The sequence below is a fragment of the Rattus norvegicus genome, chromosome 5, assembly GCF_021556685.1.
Source record: "Rattus norvegicus strain SHRSP/BbbUtx chromosome 5, alternate assembly SHRSP_T2T, whole genome shotgun sequence".
Taxonomy (NCBI): domain Eukaryota; kingdom Metazoa; phylum Chordata; class Mammalia; order Rodentia; family Muridae; genus Rattus; species Rattus norvegicus.
The window spans coordinates 36,802,430-36,819,169 of NC_141538.1; the positions used below are offsets into that span (position 1 = coordinate 36,802,430).

The 16,740-nt window shown below is 40.6% G+C and overlaps 1 protein-coding gene across 1 annotated transcript; it reads right to left on the bottom strand.

Moving 5' to 3' along the window:
- Positions 1-15,330: 15,330 nt before the first annotated feature.
- LOC148005694 (igE-binding protein-like) lies at positions 15,331-16,092 on the bottom strand. Its single transcript, XM_087551786.1, has one exon. It carries the CDS (start codon positions 16,090-16,092, stop codon positions 15,331-15,333), a length of 762 nt encoding a protein of 253 aa, XP_087407912.1.
- Positions 16,093-16,740: the final 648 nt, after the last annotated feature.

Below are 16,740 nucleotides of genomic sequence, written 5' to 3' on the forward strand. Positions count from 1 at the left end.
TTAGGATTTCTGTGGAAATATATGATTAAATAATCTTCTGTGCTCTAGATAAAGTCAGAGGAAATATTGTAATATACAGTTCTTGAAGTTACATATGTCATTTTTTCAGAGAGAAGACATAGCCTATATAAAGGGAAGGTAAATTTTTAAATTAATAGATGTGGAAAGATTTTGTTCTAGGTCTTTATAGTCAATGGAAAGCTCCTGGAAAGTAAAATCAATTAATGAAACTGACTATGGACTATGAATGTGCTTGCTTATCATTGGCATTAACAACTACATTTTAAAATTGTAATTCAATTCTTAGACTTAGAATATCTTGTGGCTGGAGAGATGTCTCAGTGGTTAAGAACACATCTGATTTTACAGAAGACACATTAGGTTCTTAGCACCCAATCCAGCTAAAATTTATTTGTAAGTCCACCTCCATGTAATTCTGTACCTCTGCCAGCTTTGAATTCACTCATATACCAATTCTTAGTTGCATGCACACATGATTAAAAATAAGTTAGAAAATAATATAAATTTTAATCATTTCTCAAATAGGAGCATATAAACTTTTTTATACATTCTCCTGGAAGAATGAGTTCTGATAATAGAAGGATTTAAGCATATTTTAGATGCCAGTAAGGGGCAGAAGATATATCTCTAAGGGCTTTGGAAGAAAAATTAACTTTTGCATGTGAACTTTTATATATCAGATAATTTGAGGATCATGTTTAATCAATTTCACTTAATAACAGATCAAATTTGGACAAAGAAGAATGATGTGCTATAAGGAATAAATTAATGGTAAATAAGACTTGGTAAACCTTAATATATATGTATATATATAATTGATATTATATATATAGTAAATATATATATATATTTGGACATAGGTATGCATGTATGCTGTGTTGAGTAAAAGGAACTGAACTGTGATCTAAATCTTATTGAAAACTCTGAGTAAATATGGCACACTCAATTCTTATGCCATCTATCTATTATCAATTATAGGTATAAGAGAGAACTTATTTCATCACTGGGACATGAAAGGATAAGAGAAAACTATTAGTTTTGTGGTCCAGAATTTAAAAAAGAGTTTCAAGAGCAGAAGGCCATTTAAAAAGGACACATGAATCACCTTGAAGAGTTCTGAAACATTACAGAAGGAAAGATAACAGTGGATCACAGCATCAGTCACAGTGAGGTACAGGTTAGTAGGTGTGGGAAGACACAGAGAGCCAGCAAACCACCAGTGAGTGCAGAAGATGGGGGGGGGGTTATAATTCTGTCAGGTGCTGATGGTTTATATGGTCTCGTGTCATCACTTCCACCAAACATTATTGACAACAACTGGGAAGCAGCATCCACTTTGGTTAATACCAAAGTAACAGAATGATAAAATCAACACTTCAAAAAGTGTGATGTATAGTTTTTCATAAGATGTACTAAGAATGAAAAATATTAGTACTCCTGGCAACTGGAACCTGAGCCTAAGCATGAAGAACACCAGTACTGTAGGTGAGTGACTTGGTTTTCATAGTGGTGCGGTACCTCATTTAGGGGTTTGTTAAGTAATTGGAGGGGCGACCTCTTATGACAGTTTTATATTCTTTTGTAGTTCTTATGCGAAACTTATCAGAAGTCTTGACTGTATTCAGACTCCATTTCTTTTCTGAATATACATGGCTGCTCATTTTAAAATATGATCTTACCTCTTCTACGTCTTTCACAATTTAAATACTGGGTCTTTAATCCAAATTATGAGGTAGGCAAACTTTTTTTTTTTAATTTACTTACCTCGTGTATTCCATAGTAAAACAATGTTGATACAATCTGAAAATTACTAATTAAAGAGTCTTTGGCAATAAATGTTTAATAACTGTTTAGTAACATGGCAGTCAACAAATCTAAAGTTCAGAAGCCCTTTTCAGCATGGCATCTATTTATGAAGACTGACTCTGGACCTCTGAAATAGTACCTACATTTCTTTTATTAAAATGTTTGGCAAAATTTGAAAATGAACCACAATTTTGCCCCAGTGACTTTTTATTTTATTTCCATCCTGATAATTTGTGAGAGAAAACATGGAAGAGAATTTACTTTTATTTAGAAAATAGAAATTAAAGAATAATAAGTGTGATAGCATAATTGTACAAAGCTTCCATTGAACTCTCAAATGATCCAGAGGGAAACTGGAAGAGGATTTTAAAAAATATGCAAACAAGACAGCATACTATGTTTGAGTCTTATGTAAGAATATAAACAAATTTCTCATATAGTTTATGGGCTGTTTCTTATGTAAAGATTATACTGAGTTACAAAGAAGTAAATAAAAAGTAGTAAATAAAAAGTAGAGAGAGGAAAGTTGACCTTTGCTCTGAAGCAGAATATTTTTTGTGGCTTAAACCTTGGAGTGTCTGTGGATGTGAAGGCTGGCTGGCTGAAACTCTGATCCAGTGTTATTCTTGTAAGAATGGTTGTTCCTTCAGTTCTCCCATTTTTGGCATTCTGACACTATAAGTACAATACCTAAGAGATTCTTCTTACATAATTTAATACATGATGAGCTGATCTAGATATTCAGTATAACCTTATCATTATCACTACTCTCCAGTGATTGATATGAGACTTTTTATTGCAAACTAAGTCTCTCTTCTTCTATATTTTTCTTTTTCCTTACTGAAGATTAAACCCATTTGCCTGCCAGACAAGCTATTTATTTCTGAGTTGGATCCAATTTTTTCCCTTAACTTTGGTTTTGAAACAGTGTCAAGCTACATTAATCAGTTCAGCCTTGAACATACTGCGCACCCTAACTGGTCTTGGACTTGTGATCCCATTTCATTTTCCCTAATGTATAAGATTACTGACATGTTCCAACAATTTCCCCTTCTACTCATGCCTAAGAACAAAATTAAAGCAAAATTTGAAGGGTGAATGGTTGAAGATTCTCGCTAACACTAACTTAGCACTAAAAACTATGAGGTGTTTTTGTGGCTTGTTAGTTGGACAATAACTATTAATTTAAGGAGAAAATCTTCCCTTTATTGCTGAGAAAATTAAGTGATAATTCTTTAAATGTTACAACATGAAAAGGGTGTAATGGAATAAACCCCAATGGCCTTTGGATGTCTAAATTGGAAAATGCATTCTCAATGCAATTTTAATTAAAGCAATTGAATTTAAGCAATGGAGATAAACAAGGAATTGGAAGCTGTAAGCCTCAATTTATGACTTGATACACAAGATTATGGAAATTGTACTTTAAATATAGGTCTCTGCTGGGTTTTGCTATAAGAACTTCATCAGACACTGAGCTACAAGGCAAACCCCTGGTCTTTCTGTTAATTGTCTTCTTGCCTAGTTGATTAAATAAAGATTAGCATTTATTATCTCTACAGCATTTTACAAGCTTTAACAAATGAAACTAGATGGCCATTGTATAAGATACATCATCCTGCTGCTTTATTCTTTATAGAGAGATAAGTTGAAAAACATCACAGTATCAAATGCAGTAACAAGACAAGTGAAGAGTCTCACTTCTTAACTTCTGCTTTGGTCCTGGAAGCATCTCTAATGGTTCAGGTCACTAAATACTTATGATCATATGGTGCATTGGCAAGGTTCCAACTTTTCAGAGTAGATAAGAAATCTTGTTTAGCAGTGATCACGTGCTTGCCTATTGATACTGAAATAAGATAAATATCTTTCTGTCTGTGTTTGTCTCTCTGTCTTTTCTGTTTGTCTTTCTGTCTCTGTCTCCGTCTCTGACTTTCTCTCCCTCTTCCCCACTCCCCCTCTCTTTCTCTCTCTGTGTGTGTGCACGTGTGTGTGTATGCGTGCGCGTGTGTGTGTATGTATGTGGGTGCTGATTGCACACATTCAGGTATGGTTACACATGTATGTACATGAACATAGGGGGCCAGGAGAGGATGCTGAATGCCCATACTCTATGACTTATTACTTGATTCCCATTAGATAGGGTCTCACTATCTTAGATGTACACTTGCAGCCTTCAGACCTGGCCAGTCCTTCTGTCTCAACTCACACCTTGCTTGGCTTATGCAGCATTTTATGTGTTGGGGATTTGAATCTTGTCCTGATTTACACCACAGGTAAGATTGCTCCCTGAGTCATCTGTCAAACCCCATAAACTATGTTTAACAGAATTTTACTTTCTTTGGTTCTGCAGGTTAGAAGCCAAATGGCAGGAAGGGGGGTGAATGGGGAGAGGAACACCCTTATAGAAGAAGTGGAGGGTGATGAGATAGGGGCTTATGTCTGAGAAACTTGGAATGGGAATAACATTTGAAATGTAAATTTTAAAAAATCCAATAAAAACAAACAAACAAAAAAAGAAGCCCAAATTCAAATGTCAATAGGACTGATTCCTTCAGAAGTGTCTAAGACAAAATATATTTGCAATGATGGAAATCTCTCTAAAATACATCAGATTTCTCATGTGATAGATGCAAGAAATAGAATCTTGAAGAGATGGTTGGGTCTGAAGTCCTTTCCCTATGGTGGAGGAAAGGGGTTTTACTTGATATATGACTGCCTGTTTTCTCTGCTGTTCTTGTATCTTTGAGGGTATAGTATTTGGCCCTCTCATCGTTCTGTTTTCTGCCATGGAGGAATGTAGCAAGAAGGCCTTCACTAGATGTTTGTGCCTGGATCATGTCTGTCCGTTGCAAATCATTTATATCATGTGTTTTGTGATAGAAGCATAAAGAAAGTAAGAAGCCTTTCTCTTTTTATGGCTCTTAGAGAAGACCTGAATTCTTGAGCACCTGCATCCCCAAGCTTAGATCCTAACATGGGTATTTATCTCCCACTCCCTCTAAATCTCTGCCTCTTACTGTAAAGATCACAGTGAATGCCTAAACTACTTGAATAATCCAGTGTTGCAGTAAAAATAAAATTCGGCGGAGTGGTTACTGCACATGCTCTGGCGGTTGCATTCTTTTCCACTAGTTCTGGCTCCAGCAGGCAAAGGAACTTGCACTAATTTATCTCAGGTTAGTATTTTTCCCAGTGGCTATCTACTAGCTGGGAACGTTGAACTTCCAGCTACCTGGTAAACATGGTTCTAGAAGTCCAAAAGCGACTGGCCTATCGCAGCTCCCTGACATGGACTTTGCCCACATTTTTAGCAACCACTCCCTGGTGTTAAAGTATAAACTCCCAACTACCTGGTAAAATCAAGACTCAACAAACTGTAACGAAATAATCAGATTTACATATTAAATTCTCAATCCACAATATATGCACACAAAAAATTCACTGCCAATTAATAAAGATATAAACCACCCACCTAGACAAGATAAAACTGACCTAGTCCACCTGGATCTGGATCATCCTGCTCTGTCATCTCTATCTTGATTCCTTCACTTTTCCTACTCTTTCCTTCTGAGGCTTTTCCCCCTCCTAACTTTCCTTCCCATCCAATGATATAGGTGTTTCCTTTTCCTGGACATGCCTTGCTGCACGATGACATCATTCTATAATCTGAAATAATCTCTTGTTCTCTAGAGGTTTTAAGTCCCCTAAAGAGACAGCTCATGGACAGATTCAGACATGATTGAGTGACTGTCATTAGGGTATTATGATAATTCAGGACATACAGGGGGAAGCCAACTGAAAACAATCTTCTTGGTTTGGTTTTCAATTTGTGTTTGTTAGCATTTTCACCTCACTGTGATGAAAATACTTGGTATGAATAACTCAAGCAAAGAATAATTATTTGCCTCACTGATTCAACCCCTCGTGGAAGTGAAGGGATGGTAGAATTCATGATGGTTCTACATTCAGGCTCAGATTTGAACTAGTGGACTCATTTTCATCTAGATCCCAACTCCTAAAATGTCTACAGAGTACCCAACTCTGACACCTTACAAAAAAAATACTTAAAGCTTGAGTCCTTAGGGACTCAACCTATGGCAGCACGATACTGATATGAAAAGCACATTCCAAGGCAAATTCTCAATCAGAATGGGAAACTGGGGAAGCAGTGAGATGTAGCACTCAGTGCAAAAAATGGTAAGGGAATAGAATAGATTGAAATCTGAGTTTTCATGGTGAGCACAGTAGATGATGGTTGAGACATCAAGTCAATGCAAAACAAGAAAAAGCCACCATTTTACATCAATTCTTCAGATATGATCTTTTTATTCATTAATTTTGGGCAAGTTCACATGTATATGTGATACATTCTAATTATTCTGTCTTACCTTTTTATCTCTTTCTCACCCTTATCAACATCTTTCTCTTCCTTACAACTCTTCTTGTGTCTTTATGTTTTTTTCATCACCAAGCAGTTTTTGTATAACCATAGATACATTGTTGCCCAGAGAACCCTGTTGTGATGACTGAAAATAATGATACTCCCTCTCTCCCCCAGAATCTGTCAGTAGCTATCAATTCAGCAGGACCCCTTGAACACCTCTTCTTTCCACAACTGACTTTTGATACATCTTGATTTATTCAGGCTGAGGCAGGCGACCATGAGTGCTGTGAATTCAATAATGACAATAACTGTCATGACCACAGCTAATATTTTGCTGCCTTTCTTTCTATTAAACCCTTCTATTTCCTTCTTAGAAGGTACTCTCTGAGACCTAGAGAAGAAGTTATAAATGTCTTGCTTACTGTAGAGAATTCTATCTGCCTTTTTTCCCCTCAGTACCTTGAACATTCAAGCATCTCTGTATTCCATGACTTTTACTGTTGAGAGAAATATCTCTGTTTAAGGCTAAAGGAAGCATTTGTCTGTGGGTATAAATGAAGACGTTTAGAACACAGTTTTGTGTCATGTCAATTTAGGACCATCATCCATCCTAGGTCCTATAATCTTACAGTCACAAGTTTTTGAAAATCATTTTTATAGTACCAGACATGTATTCCCTCCTTCAGAGAATGCTTCAAGTCCAATCAGACAGCAGTTGGTTGTATCCATAATACCTGTGCCACTACTCTGCCAGTGAGTACATCTTGCCTCGGGGAAATACCATAGCTCATGGTATACATACCACCTGCACAAGTATTGCACTCCAGGGACTGGGTATTTTGCTCAACAATCCTCTGTTTCTAGAAGAATTCTTACCTAGATATCCTGTACCTGTAACTTCCTGAAACATCTTTTACAAAAATGAACAAACTAAAAATCCTGGTCACATACTAATTAAAAGATTTTGAATAATTGCCATACTTAAAAGTGTACCAGAGGATGAAAGCATGGGGCTCTCCTTCATCCTCACCTACCAACATACTGCAATGGCATAGTGCAAGCGAATGTGACATCCTTGAAAATTATGAAGGAAAATAGAGGAATGAACAAGGAGCATCTTTTGTTGTTAAGAACTCTGGAAGATAAAAAAGTGGTCTTTTTTCCTTTTCTTTTTTGTTCAGGCAAGACTAGAAAAAGTACAGGTGAAAATCCTGTCACATAATAGCCTGGCAGAATCCTTTTTATGTATCCAAAATAGACTTGGTCTCTAGCCTATGAAATCAACTATGGTTTTTTTTCAAACAAATTACATTGTTTCCTTTAAAGAAATAGTCTAGGATATAATTTCCTTTCTAAGTGATAGACAGCATTTCTATCTACAGTCCAGAATGTCTTCATTCAGTAGTATATGATTCAACAAGAACTGGATAGAGAAGTTTTGTATTTAGCCATTTTATCTTAATTTTCTCTTCAAAATCCACCTATCTCCTCCCAACATGTTACACTAACCTCAGCTCCAAACAGTTGTTAAAACTGAATAATCCCTTTCATGAAGGAAAAGGTTGGGCAGGACAAGGGTGCAGGATGTCTGTACTGAATGTTCTTCCTCTTAAGGGTTTTGCTTAAGACCCTTGTGTAAATTCACTGTGGAGAACACCACACAGGGCTGGCATCCAATTCTATTAGTGCTGACTACAATGTGATTTATGGACCTGTATTATTACTTCTAGTGAAATTTCAGTGACATGGAACAACTCAGGTGATCTCTGGAGTTGTTTATAATAGGATTTTATCTTTATTACAAACAAAGCCTCCCTAGCTCCAGATGCTCTTGGTTTGCAGGTTAAATTCTTAAAATTCACATTTCATCACCAGGATGTTCAAAGTGTAGCCTGACAGCTGGCCTCTGATCCTTCAATACTATTTTCTGTTACTTGGTTTAAAATTTCTTTCAGATACGGAGCACAGACAAGAGACCCAGATGCTGAACAGCATAATTTTTTTTTTTTTTTAGTTTTGATGAAACAAAATTTGTCAGTAATGTTGAAAAGCAAAAGATGTAAAGAAGGGCTGATAAAAGTTGCCCGGATGAAATCTGAAGAGTAGTCTCTGCTTACACAGCTTTGCCAGAATATAAACAAAAATAAAAAAAAAACTGATTCCGTCAGCATAACTCTGCAGCAAAGGCATGTAAAGTAGCAACAATGGAAAACTCAAAACAAAATAAAAGGACAGGATTGTGCTGTCGCTCCCTACCTTTTTCACTGTGGGTATCTAGATAAATATACACAGATGGGACAAAATAGCCAACTTTGATTAGGGAATTAAAATTTTGAAGGTTCTTTGCACCTATACGTACAATTTTAGCCAGTTGCACGTAGGGTGAATAATATTGCTTAAGGTAGCACATTCATTTAATTCTAGAATACCTTCTTTGGGAACTAGTCCATGATTTCAGTTCTGTGGCGAAGCAAATATTAAAAGTTTCTGGTTCATTAAAAAGCAAATTGTTCCACCCACAATAAAAGTTTTGCAGGGGGAATGAGGAACTGGAGACAGCACTGGACGGTCCCAGACACCAGGGTAAGGTGTCTTACTAAATTACTTTAGCTGAAATGCACAGAGAAGGGGGAGATATAACCTGTAGAGACTTCCTCCAGCATATAGGCATGGCCCCCAGTCAAGGGATGGGGACACCCATCCATCTCAAAATTGTTTTAACTCAGATATGTTCCTGTCCAAAGGTAAAACAAAGACAAAAAGTGGAACAGAGAATGAAGCAAGGGCTAATCATGGACTGCCCAACCTGGGCACCTGGTGATCCATCATGTGAGCAGACACCAAATCCAACACTGTTGGCCTGATCAAGAGGTGCTTGCTAGCAGGAACCTAGTGTGGTGGTTCCTGAGGAAGTCTGGCCAGCAGCTGACCAATGCAGATGTGATGCATGGAGCCAACTATCATGCTGAGCTCAGGAAACCTGATGGGAGAGCTGGTGGAAGGACTGAAGGAGCAGAGGGGGATTGCAACCCCAGTGGAAGAACAGCTTAGGCTGGCCTAACCATCCAGTTCTCCCAGAGTCTAGGAGTACACCTGGAGGTATCCATGGCTCCAGATGCATAATGTAGCTGAGCATGGTCTTATCTGAAAGTAATGGGAGGGAAGGCCCTTGGTCCAGGGGAGGCTTGATGCCCCAGTGTAGGGAGATGCTGGATTGGTGGGTGTGGGTGGGTGGGGGAGTGTCGCGCCCAACCTTGACCAGTGAGGAAGACACGACTTGCAGAGATCTTCTTCAGGCAGTTTATTCATGAACCTTGTACAAGCTGCTTCTCTCTCCCTGGGGAATGCCCTGCATCAGCTTAAATACCCAAAGCTGACCAACCTCGATGTGCCACGTGGATCATGCAGACAGGCTGTCACTATGCGGTACCCAGCAGGCCAGGCAGGCATAGCCAAGTAAGGACTTGTTTACTACAAGGAGCGCTCACCGTCGGGAGGGTGGAAGGCAGAAACCAGCGCCATCTTTGAGGCGTGGCATGTCGCAGCTCCCTACAGTTCCCCTTTTTGTTTAGTTGATTAGACAGGCAAAGGCACCACTGAGCGTGGCGACCCCTCCTGTCTTAGGATCATCCCTTCATTAAACCCGTCTTAGGACACTTCGTTGCCCACAAGGTTCTATGCCTTAGGTAGAAGGGAAGTTGCCCGTCACTGGGTAGGGTCATTCACACATACTCAGGGGCGAGGTGCAACTAGGTCTTCTGAATTACCGAAAGCCAGGCTTGAGGGGATTGTCCTGCTTCAATGGCTGCAAATGCCTGTACCACCATAGCTGCGTGCCGCTTCTGAACAAACCTCATCTTACAGAGATATCACAGGCTCATTAGGGAGACCAAGATCAACAATCCTGCAAGGGCTCCCATACCCTCCCACTCCTTCAGGTGATTCATGGCGGCAGTCCGGTGGCCAGGCCAGCATCCACTCTAGTGGAATTCACAGTCACGATGGCAACTCTCAGCTGATCCATCAAGGAATCGAATTCTCCCATCCAATTACCTAAAAGATAGCTAGATAATCATTTAGAGAGGTTGGCTGCACGGGTAAAATTTTCATATTGGATACTGGTCACCCACAAGGCTGCAAACTTCCATTGATAGCCCAAATGTGCAAGCTGCCATAGGGTGTCAATCTGTTCCTGTATCAGATCGATCCTTTGATTGACTACCATAAGACCGCCCTTTAACTGAGCGTTGATCCCCGCTTGTAAATCAGGAGCATGAGCCACATTAGATGATAAATTATTTAAGGTGTGTGCTATTTGCACAGAGTGACTCATGGCAATGGCAACAGTTGTAGCTCCCACAGCTGCAAGAGAAATGGCGGTAAAAATGGATGCAGTGGTGCCAAAATCTCTTTTTTGTCTAAACAAAGTCATGGCATGGGGGGCGTCCACAGAAACTGGAACCCATCTGGGCATGCGAGCAACCACAGCAATAGCAAAATTTTATGCATCCCAGCATTATGTATAAAAACAGATACTATTAGAGCACCACAAAATCTCCTGAGACTCCTGACTTTTATTGCTGACAATAAACACAAAAGGACAGTAAACACATACAGGAGTGGGCTTAAAGGTAATATTCTTAAAATATTTGAGTAGAATAAATCCGGAGGAGTTGTCCTTAAATTCACTGACTCCATGACTACCTCCCGCAATCGTAGCCATAGGCTCAAGGTTCATACAACTGCTGTTAATACTACGCAGCATCCAATTGTCAAAGGGGATAGAATTACGAGTTTGATACAAGTTTTGATTTGTAAAATTGGTTCCTACATAAGTTTTATTAAAATATGTGCACATCCCTGGAGAAAAGGTAAATAGTCCATCTTCAGTGACCTCGTCCACATATAATGATTGGCATCCTATCCAGGGTCAGCTTTCTCCCAATGTAATTCCCTGACAATAAGGAGCCCATTTTGGCTGCCTGGGGCCCTGATAGTTAGATTGTCTGGCTTGCCACCATCCACTTAGCCAAGTCCCGTTGGCCTTCATCGTGAAGGTGGAGGTCTCATAGGTAGCGAGGTCAAACCAGGCTGCTGTTTGATTATACAAAAGAATGCAAGAACCACCTTCCGAAATGTTTCTAATAATCTGGAAACACAAGGTTCCATTTAAGGTTATGTTTCTATATTCCCTGACACTAGCTATTTCGTTATCCAAATGTAAATAGGGAACATCAAAGGTTTTATTGGTGCCAAAAAGGAGAGGGAACAACTGGGCATCATGGTGTATCAGCATGGGTCTCGGGAACACCAATAGTATCCCCCATCGGGGCTCCGTTTGGACCAGCACCTGGATCACGCCAAGAAGTGTCAGCAACAACAGGGTCTTCATTCTTGTTGCACTTCCTCATCAATCTCTCGGGGACCCACAGCAGATTTTGCTGGTCCTGGGGAAAAACACAAACAGACCTTCTCGCCCAAGCAAGCACAGGATCCAGCCCATGCCATAAGCTAGTAAGCACATCTTTCTACTTCACATAAACTTTCAACGTGCCCGCCCGACACTGATGTCAGTCAGCGGCAGAAAGACCATCATCATCCAAAATTAAAAAATTAAGAGTAAAGAGGGCTAAGGATATCTGTTCCTTGGGCATTCTGCCATGGCCTATTCCCCCTTTTTGTTTAATTATGCATTCCTTCAAAGTACGATGTGCTTGCTCAACAATACCTTGACCTTGGGGATTATAAGGCAGGCCATGGCTCAACTGCACATTCATCTGTTTGCAAAAGGATTTGAAAGAGTGGGCAGTGTATGCCAGGCCATTATCAGTCTTTAAATGTTGGGGCTTTCCCCAAGCAGCCCAGGCTTCTAGGCAGTGTCCAATAATGCTGCGTGCTATTTCCCCACTCATAGGGGTAGTATAGATAACACCTGAACAGGTATCCACAGAAATATGAATGTATTTTAAAGTCCCAAATCCAGATATGTGAGTTATGTCCATTTGCCAGATCTTCAAAGGTAGTAAGCCCCTGGGATTAACCCCCACACTAGAGAGATGATGGAAAGTCACACATTGTGGGCAGTCTAAAACTATTTGTCTACCATCAGCTCGAGACAAATGAAATTTTGTTGTAAAGTTTTTGTAGGCACATGAAATTGTTGATGAAACTGTCTGGCCAAATCAAGAGAGGAGCTCAAGAAAATATATTCTGTCCTTGTCCATTGGTCTACAATATCATTTCCTTTGCTTAAAGGACCAGGTAGGCCAGTATGAACTCTGATATGTTGGATAAAAAACTTCTGATCTCTTCCCCAGATCAACTCCTGAAGTTCCCTCAATAACTGGCATACCGTACTGCTAGTTTTAATGGACCCACCCACTTCTAGTATCTTGACTGCATTAACAACATATGATGAATCAGAGAGCAGGTTAAAGGCAAAAGGACAATTTTTAAACACTTCTAGCACAATCTTGAGTTTAATTACTTGTGGAAAGCCGGGTTGATATTGGCATAAAGTTGACTCTTGATGGTCAACCATACAGGCTCCACAACCGGTTTTGGATCCGTCTGTGAAAATGTTTGGGGCCCCCTGTAGGGGGACACTGGAGGTAACCTTAGGAAAAATCATGGATGCTCTTTAAAAAATGATAGCAAAGGGTGTTTTGGATAATGATTATCTATTTCTCCATGAAATCCACATCATAATATAGCCCAATCATCCACTGTGCCACACAGAATTTTTATCTGTTGACTTGTGTACGGCACTATCAAAGAGGCCAGGGACACACCTAAGAATTGGATGCTCTGCTGGACTCCAGTCAAGGCCAATTCAGCAACAGTTGAGGGATAATATTCTATTGATTTGTCTGGAGAAGACTTGGGGTATACCCAAAGCAGAGGTCCATCCTGCCACAACAATCCTGTGGGCTGCATGTAAGTGGCTAGAATGCACAATATAATGTCAGTACCCTCCTTCCATCAATGCAAACTTGCATTCTGTAAGCCTTTTCAACTTTCCTTAATGCTTCTCTTGCCTCCTCAGTCAATTGTCTAGGAGAATCCAAGGCTGAATCCCCAACCAAGATATTATATAGTGGTCTTAAATCATGATTTGGCAATTTTAAATAGCATCTAGTCCAATTAATATCTCCCAATAATTTTTGAAAATCATTGAGAGTCTTAAGATTATCTTTCCTCAATTCAACCTTCTGGGGGATAATGGTATAAGGGCTTAACTTTGTTCCTAAGTACGTCACTAGACTGCTCTTTTGTACCTTCTCAGGGGCAATAAACAAGCCCTTACCCTTTAATAATTTAACTAAGTCTTCATACGCCAGATTTAATATATCTTCATGTTTTGCAGTCAAAAGGATATTGTCCATGTAATGGACGCATCTTAATGCGGGAAACTTTTGTCTTAACAGGGCGATGGCGTTGCCCACAAAAAGTTGACACATAGTAGGACTATTAGCCATCCCTTGTGGTAAAACCACCCATTCATATCTTTGATCAGGTTTTTCATGATTGCATGATGGGATTGTAAAGGCAAATCTTTCACTATCCTTTGAACAAAGGGGTATAGAGAAAAAGCAGTCTTTTATATCAATCACTATAACTGGCCAACAGGCTGGCAGGGAAGATAGAAGAGAAAGCCCATGTTCTACTGGGCCCATGATCTGCGTCTTCTGATTAATAGCTCTCAAATCATGTAAGGGCCTCCATTTCCCAGATTTCTTTTTAATCACAAATATAGGAGTATTCCATGAAGACACTGACGGTTTTATGTGATTCATAGCCAATTGTTCATCTACCAATGCTTTAGCTGTGATAAGCTTCTCGGAGGAAAGTGGCCACTGAGGAACCCACACTGGCTCCTCCGTTTTCCAAGTAATGGGAATGCCTTCCTCCACGGCCCCTAGGAAAAACCCAGGCCTTGATTTCTTTCTCTCTGTTGGGTAGTTATAGGGCTAGTCCTGCCTTGTAAGTATTTCCCTGTTCCTCTACCAGGGAAATTGCCCATATGCTTCATAATTTTTTGTGAAGTCTCAGAATATTCATTGGTAAGCTTAAAGCCCGTATCTTTTAATAAATCTCTTCCCATAGGGAAATGGGCAAGTCCAGCACATAGGGTTGTATGGTTCCTAAATACCCTTCCTGATCTTTCCAACTTAATTGTCTCGCACTCATATTGGGAGCTCTTGCATAACCAAGACCTTGTAACATTTGAGATGTTTGTACTGGCTAGCCAGAGGACCAGTCTCTCTTAGCCATTATGCTTCTGTCAGCTCCGGTATCTAATAGTCCTAGAATCCTTTTCCCATCAATTTGCAATTCCAAGGTTGGATGCAGATCGAGGGAGGTCTAAAGCCAAAAATGTAAAATCAGAACGAGTGGACCCAAATCCTTTATCACCCCCCTCTCTGGATTGAGCAGCAAATTTTTCATGTAAGCTAGGCAACAGCAACAACTGAGCTATTCTATCTCCAGGGAAAATAGCGGTAATTCCTTTCGGTGATTCTACCATGATTTTGACTACCCCAGTGTAGTCTGAGTCAATAACTTCTGGATGGACATGTAGTCCTCTCAATGCTGTAGATGATCTCCCTATGAGTAACCCTACTGTGCCAGGCTCCAGGGGTTGTTTAAAGTTGGTTTCTATTAATTGGACCCCGATTCAGGGAGTCAGTATGAGTCTGGTGGTGTAGCGGGGGTCCAGTCCCGCGGAGCCCTTAGTGGCTCTCCTCGGTCCCTCGGATGGTGAAGAGACGGCCATCTCTCATGACTCTGTTCTTTCACCTGACTCTCTTCTGCCCCATATATTTGTGGGCCCTGGGGTCGTGGGCCCTGCTGTCCGTTTTATGGATGAGCACTACCATTTTCAGGGCCAAGAGGTTGACCATTAATGTCTTTTACCGAGTGGTTCTCATTGGCCCAATGGTTCCCCTTTTTGCATTTTGGGCACAGTCCTGGCTGCTTTGGGGGCTGGCCATTTCCGGCACTAACCACGCCCCCCTTTTCTGGACATTGCCTTTTTAAGTGTCCTTGTTTACCACATCTGAAACAGGCCCCTAATTTACCGTCTTTCTTCTGTGTCATCTGCATAATGGCAGCTGCTAATCCAGCATTGTTCCTATTTCTCTGCACACTTTCATCCGTGCCTCAATGCTTTTATTTTTATAAGGTGTGATTGCCTCTCTGCTCTCTTTAGTGCATTGTTCGTAGGCCAACTGTTTTATTAACGGCATAGCTGTGTCGGGGTCGCCGAAAACTCTTCCTGCGGCCTCAACTAATCTAACCACAAAATCTGAGAAGGGTTCCATGGGGCCCTGTAATATCTTTGTAAGGTTGCCACTCACTTCTCCTTTATTAGGCAGTGATTTCCATGCTTTAGTAGCGATCTCATCAATCTGATTATAAACTTGCCCTGGATACCCTGTCTGTGTGTTAGCAAAACGGCCTTGCCCTAACAACATCTCTCTGTCCCAGGCAGCTTGTCCTCCTCCTGCAGCTAAAATCGCTGCTGCCTGTTCATTGGCATATTCTATAAGAAACGCCCTCCAGTCCAGATACTGTCCTGGACTGAGAAAAGCTCTGGCTAGGTTAGTCCAATCAGCAGGAGTCATGCAGAAGTTGTGTAGGGCTTCAACTTGAGCAATGGTAAAGGAGGCTGTGATACCATAAATGCGCACTGATTCGGTCCAAGTTTTGATTATTTTAAAATCAAGAGGCTCATGGTACCTCTGCTGATTGGCATCCACAAAAACAGGATAGGCCAGATGTAACTCAGTCCTCACTGCTCTCCATACTTCCGGGCAGAAGGTCATGCCCAGTTTTCCTGGGCCTGGGGTGATATGCTCATAGGGAGGGGGAGCCATTGGCTCCACCCCTTCCTCATTCCTATTCTGACCCTGTTCTTTCACTCCTTCCTCTTTTGTCTTCTGAGTCTCTGTCTTTTAAGCTGATCTATAAGCTCTTGTAATTCTTCCTCATTATTACTCTCTCCCCCCGAGGACTCTTTGGGGCCCCCTTTGCGATCTTTCCTTTTCTTATCGAGGAACGGATACTGTTCTTTAAGGGATGGATAAATTCCGTTCTTGTTTCTGTTTTCCTTATAGCCCTCACCTGCCTCACTCTCAGCCTTTTCAGATTGTTCCTCCTGTAAAAATTTCTAACGCAGCCTGTCCCTTTTCTATAACTTGCTGAAAGCATTTCTGATCTTCCAAGCAGCTACGCACAAGTCACCACACTGGCTGGACCCCTGCTTTCAAGGTCCCTTGTTCCCAAGCAAAATCTAGGTCCTTCCCAACCTTGTCCCAGCTGCCCACCATGAGATTCCCAGAGACAGCGAACCAAGGTGCAATGGCATCACACTCACTAAGAAATGTCTCTATAGTGCTTTTTTCCATCTTAAGCCTTTTTCTTTCGAACAGCTTTTGAAGAGCCAGAAAAATTGGGTGAGACTGAGAAGTCCCCATGTTTGCTGTGGCGGCTCGGAGGCTAGTTTTGCTTCCCCTCTACTGTGC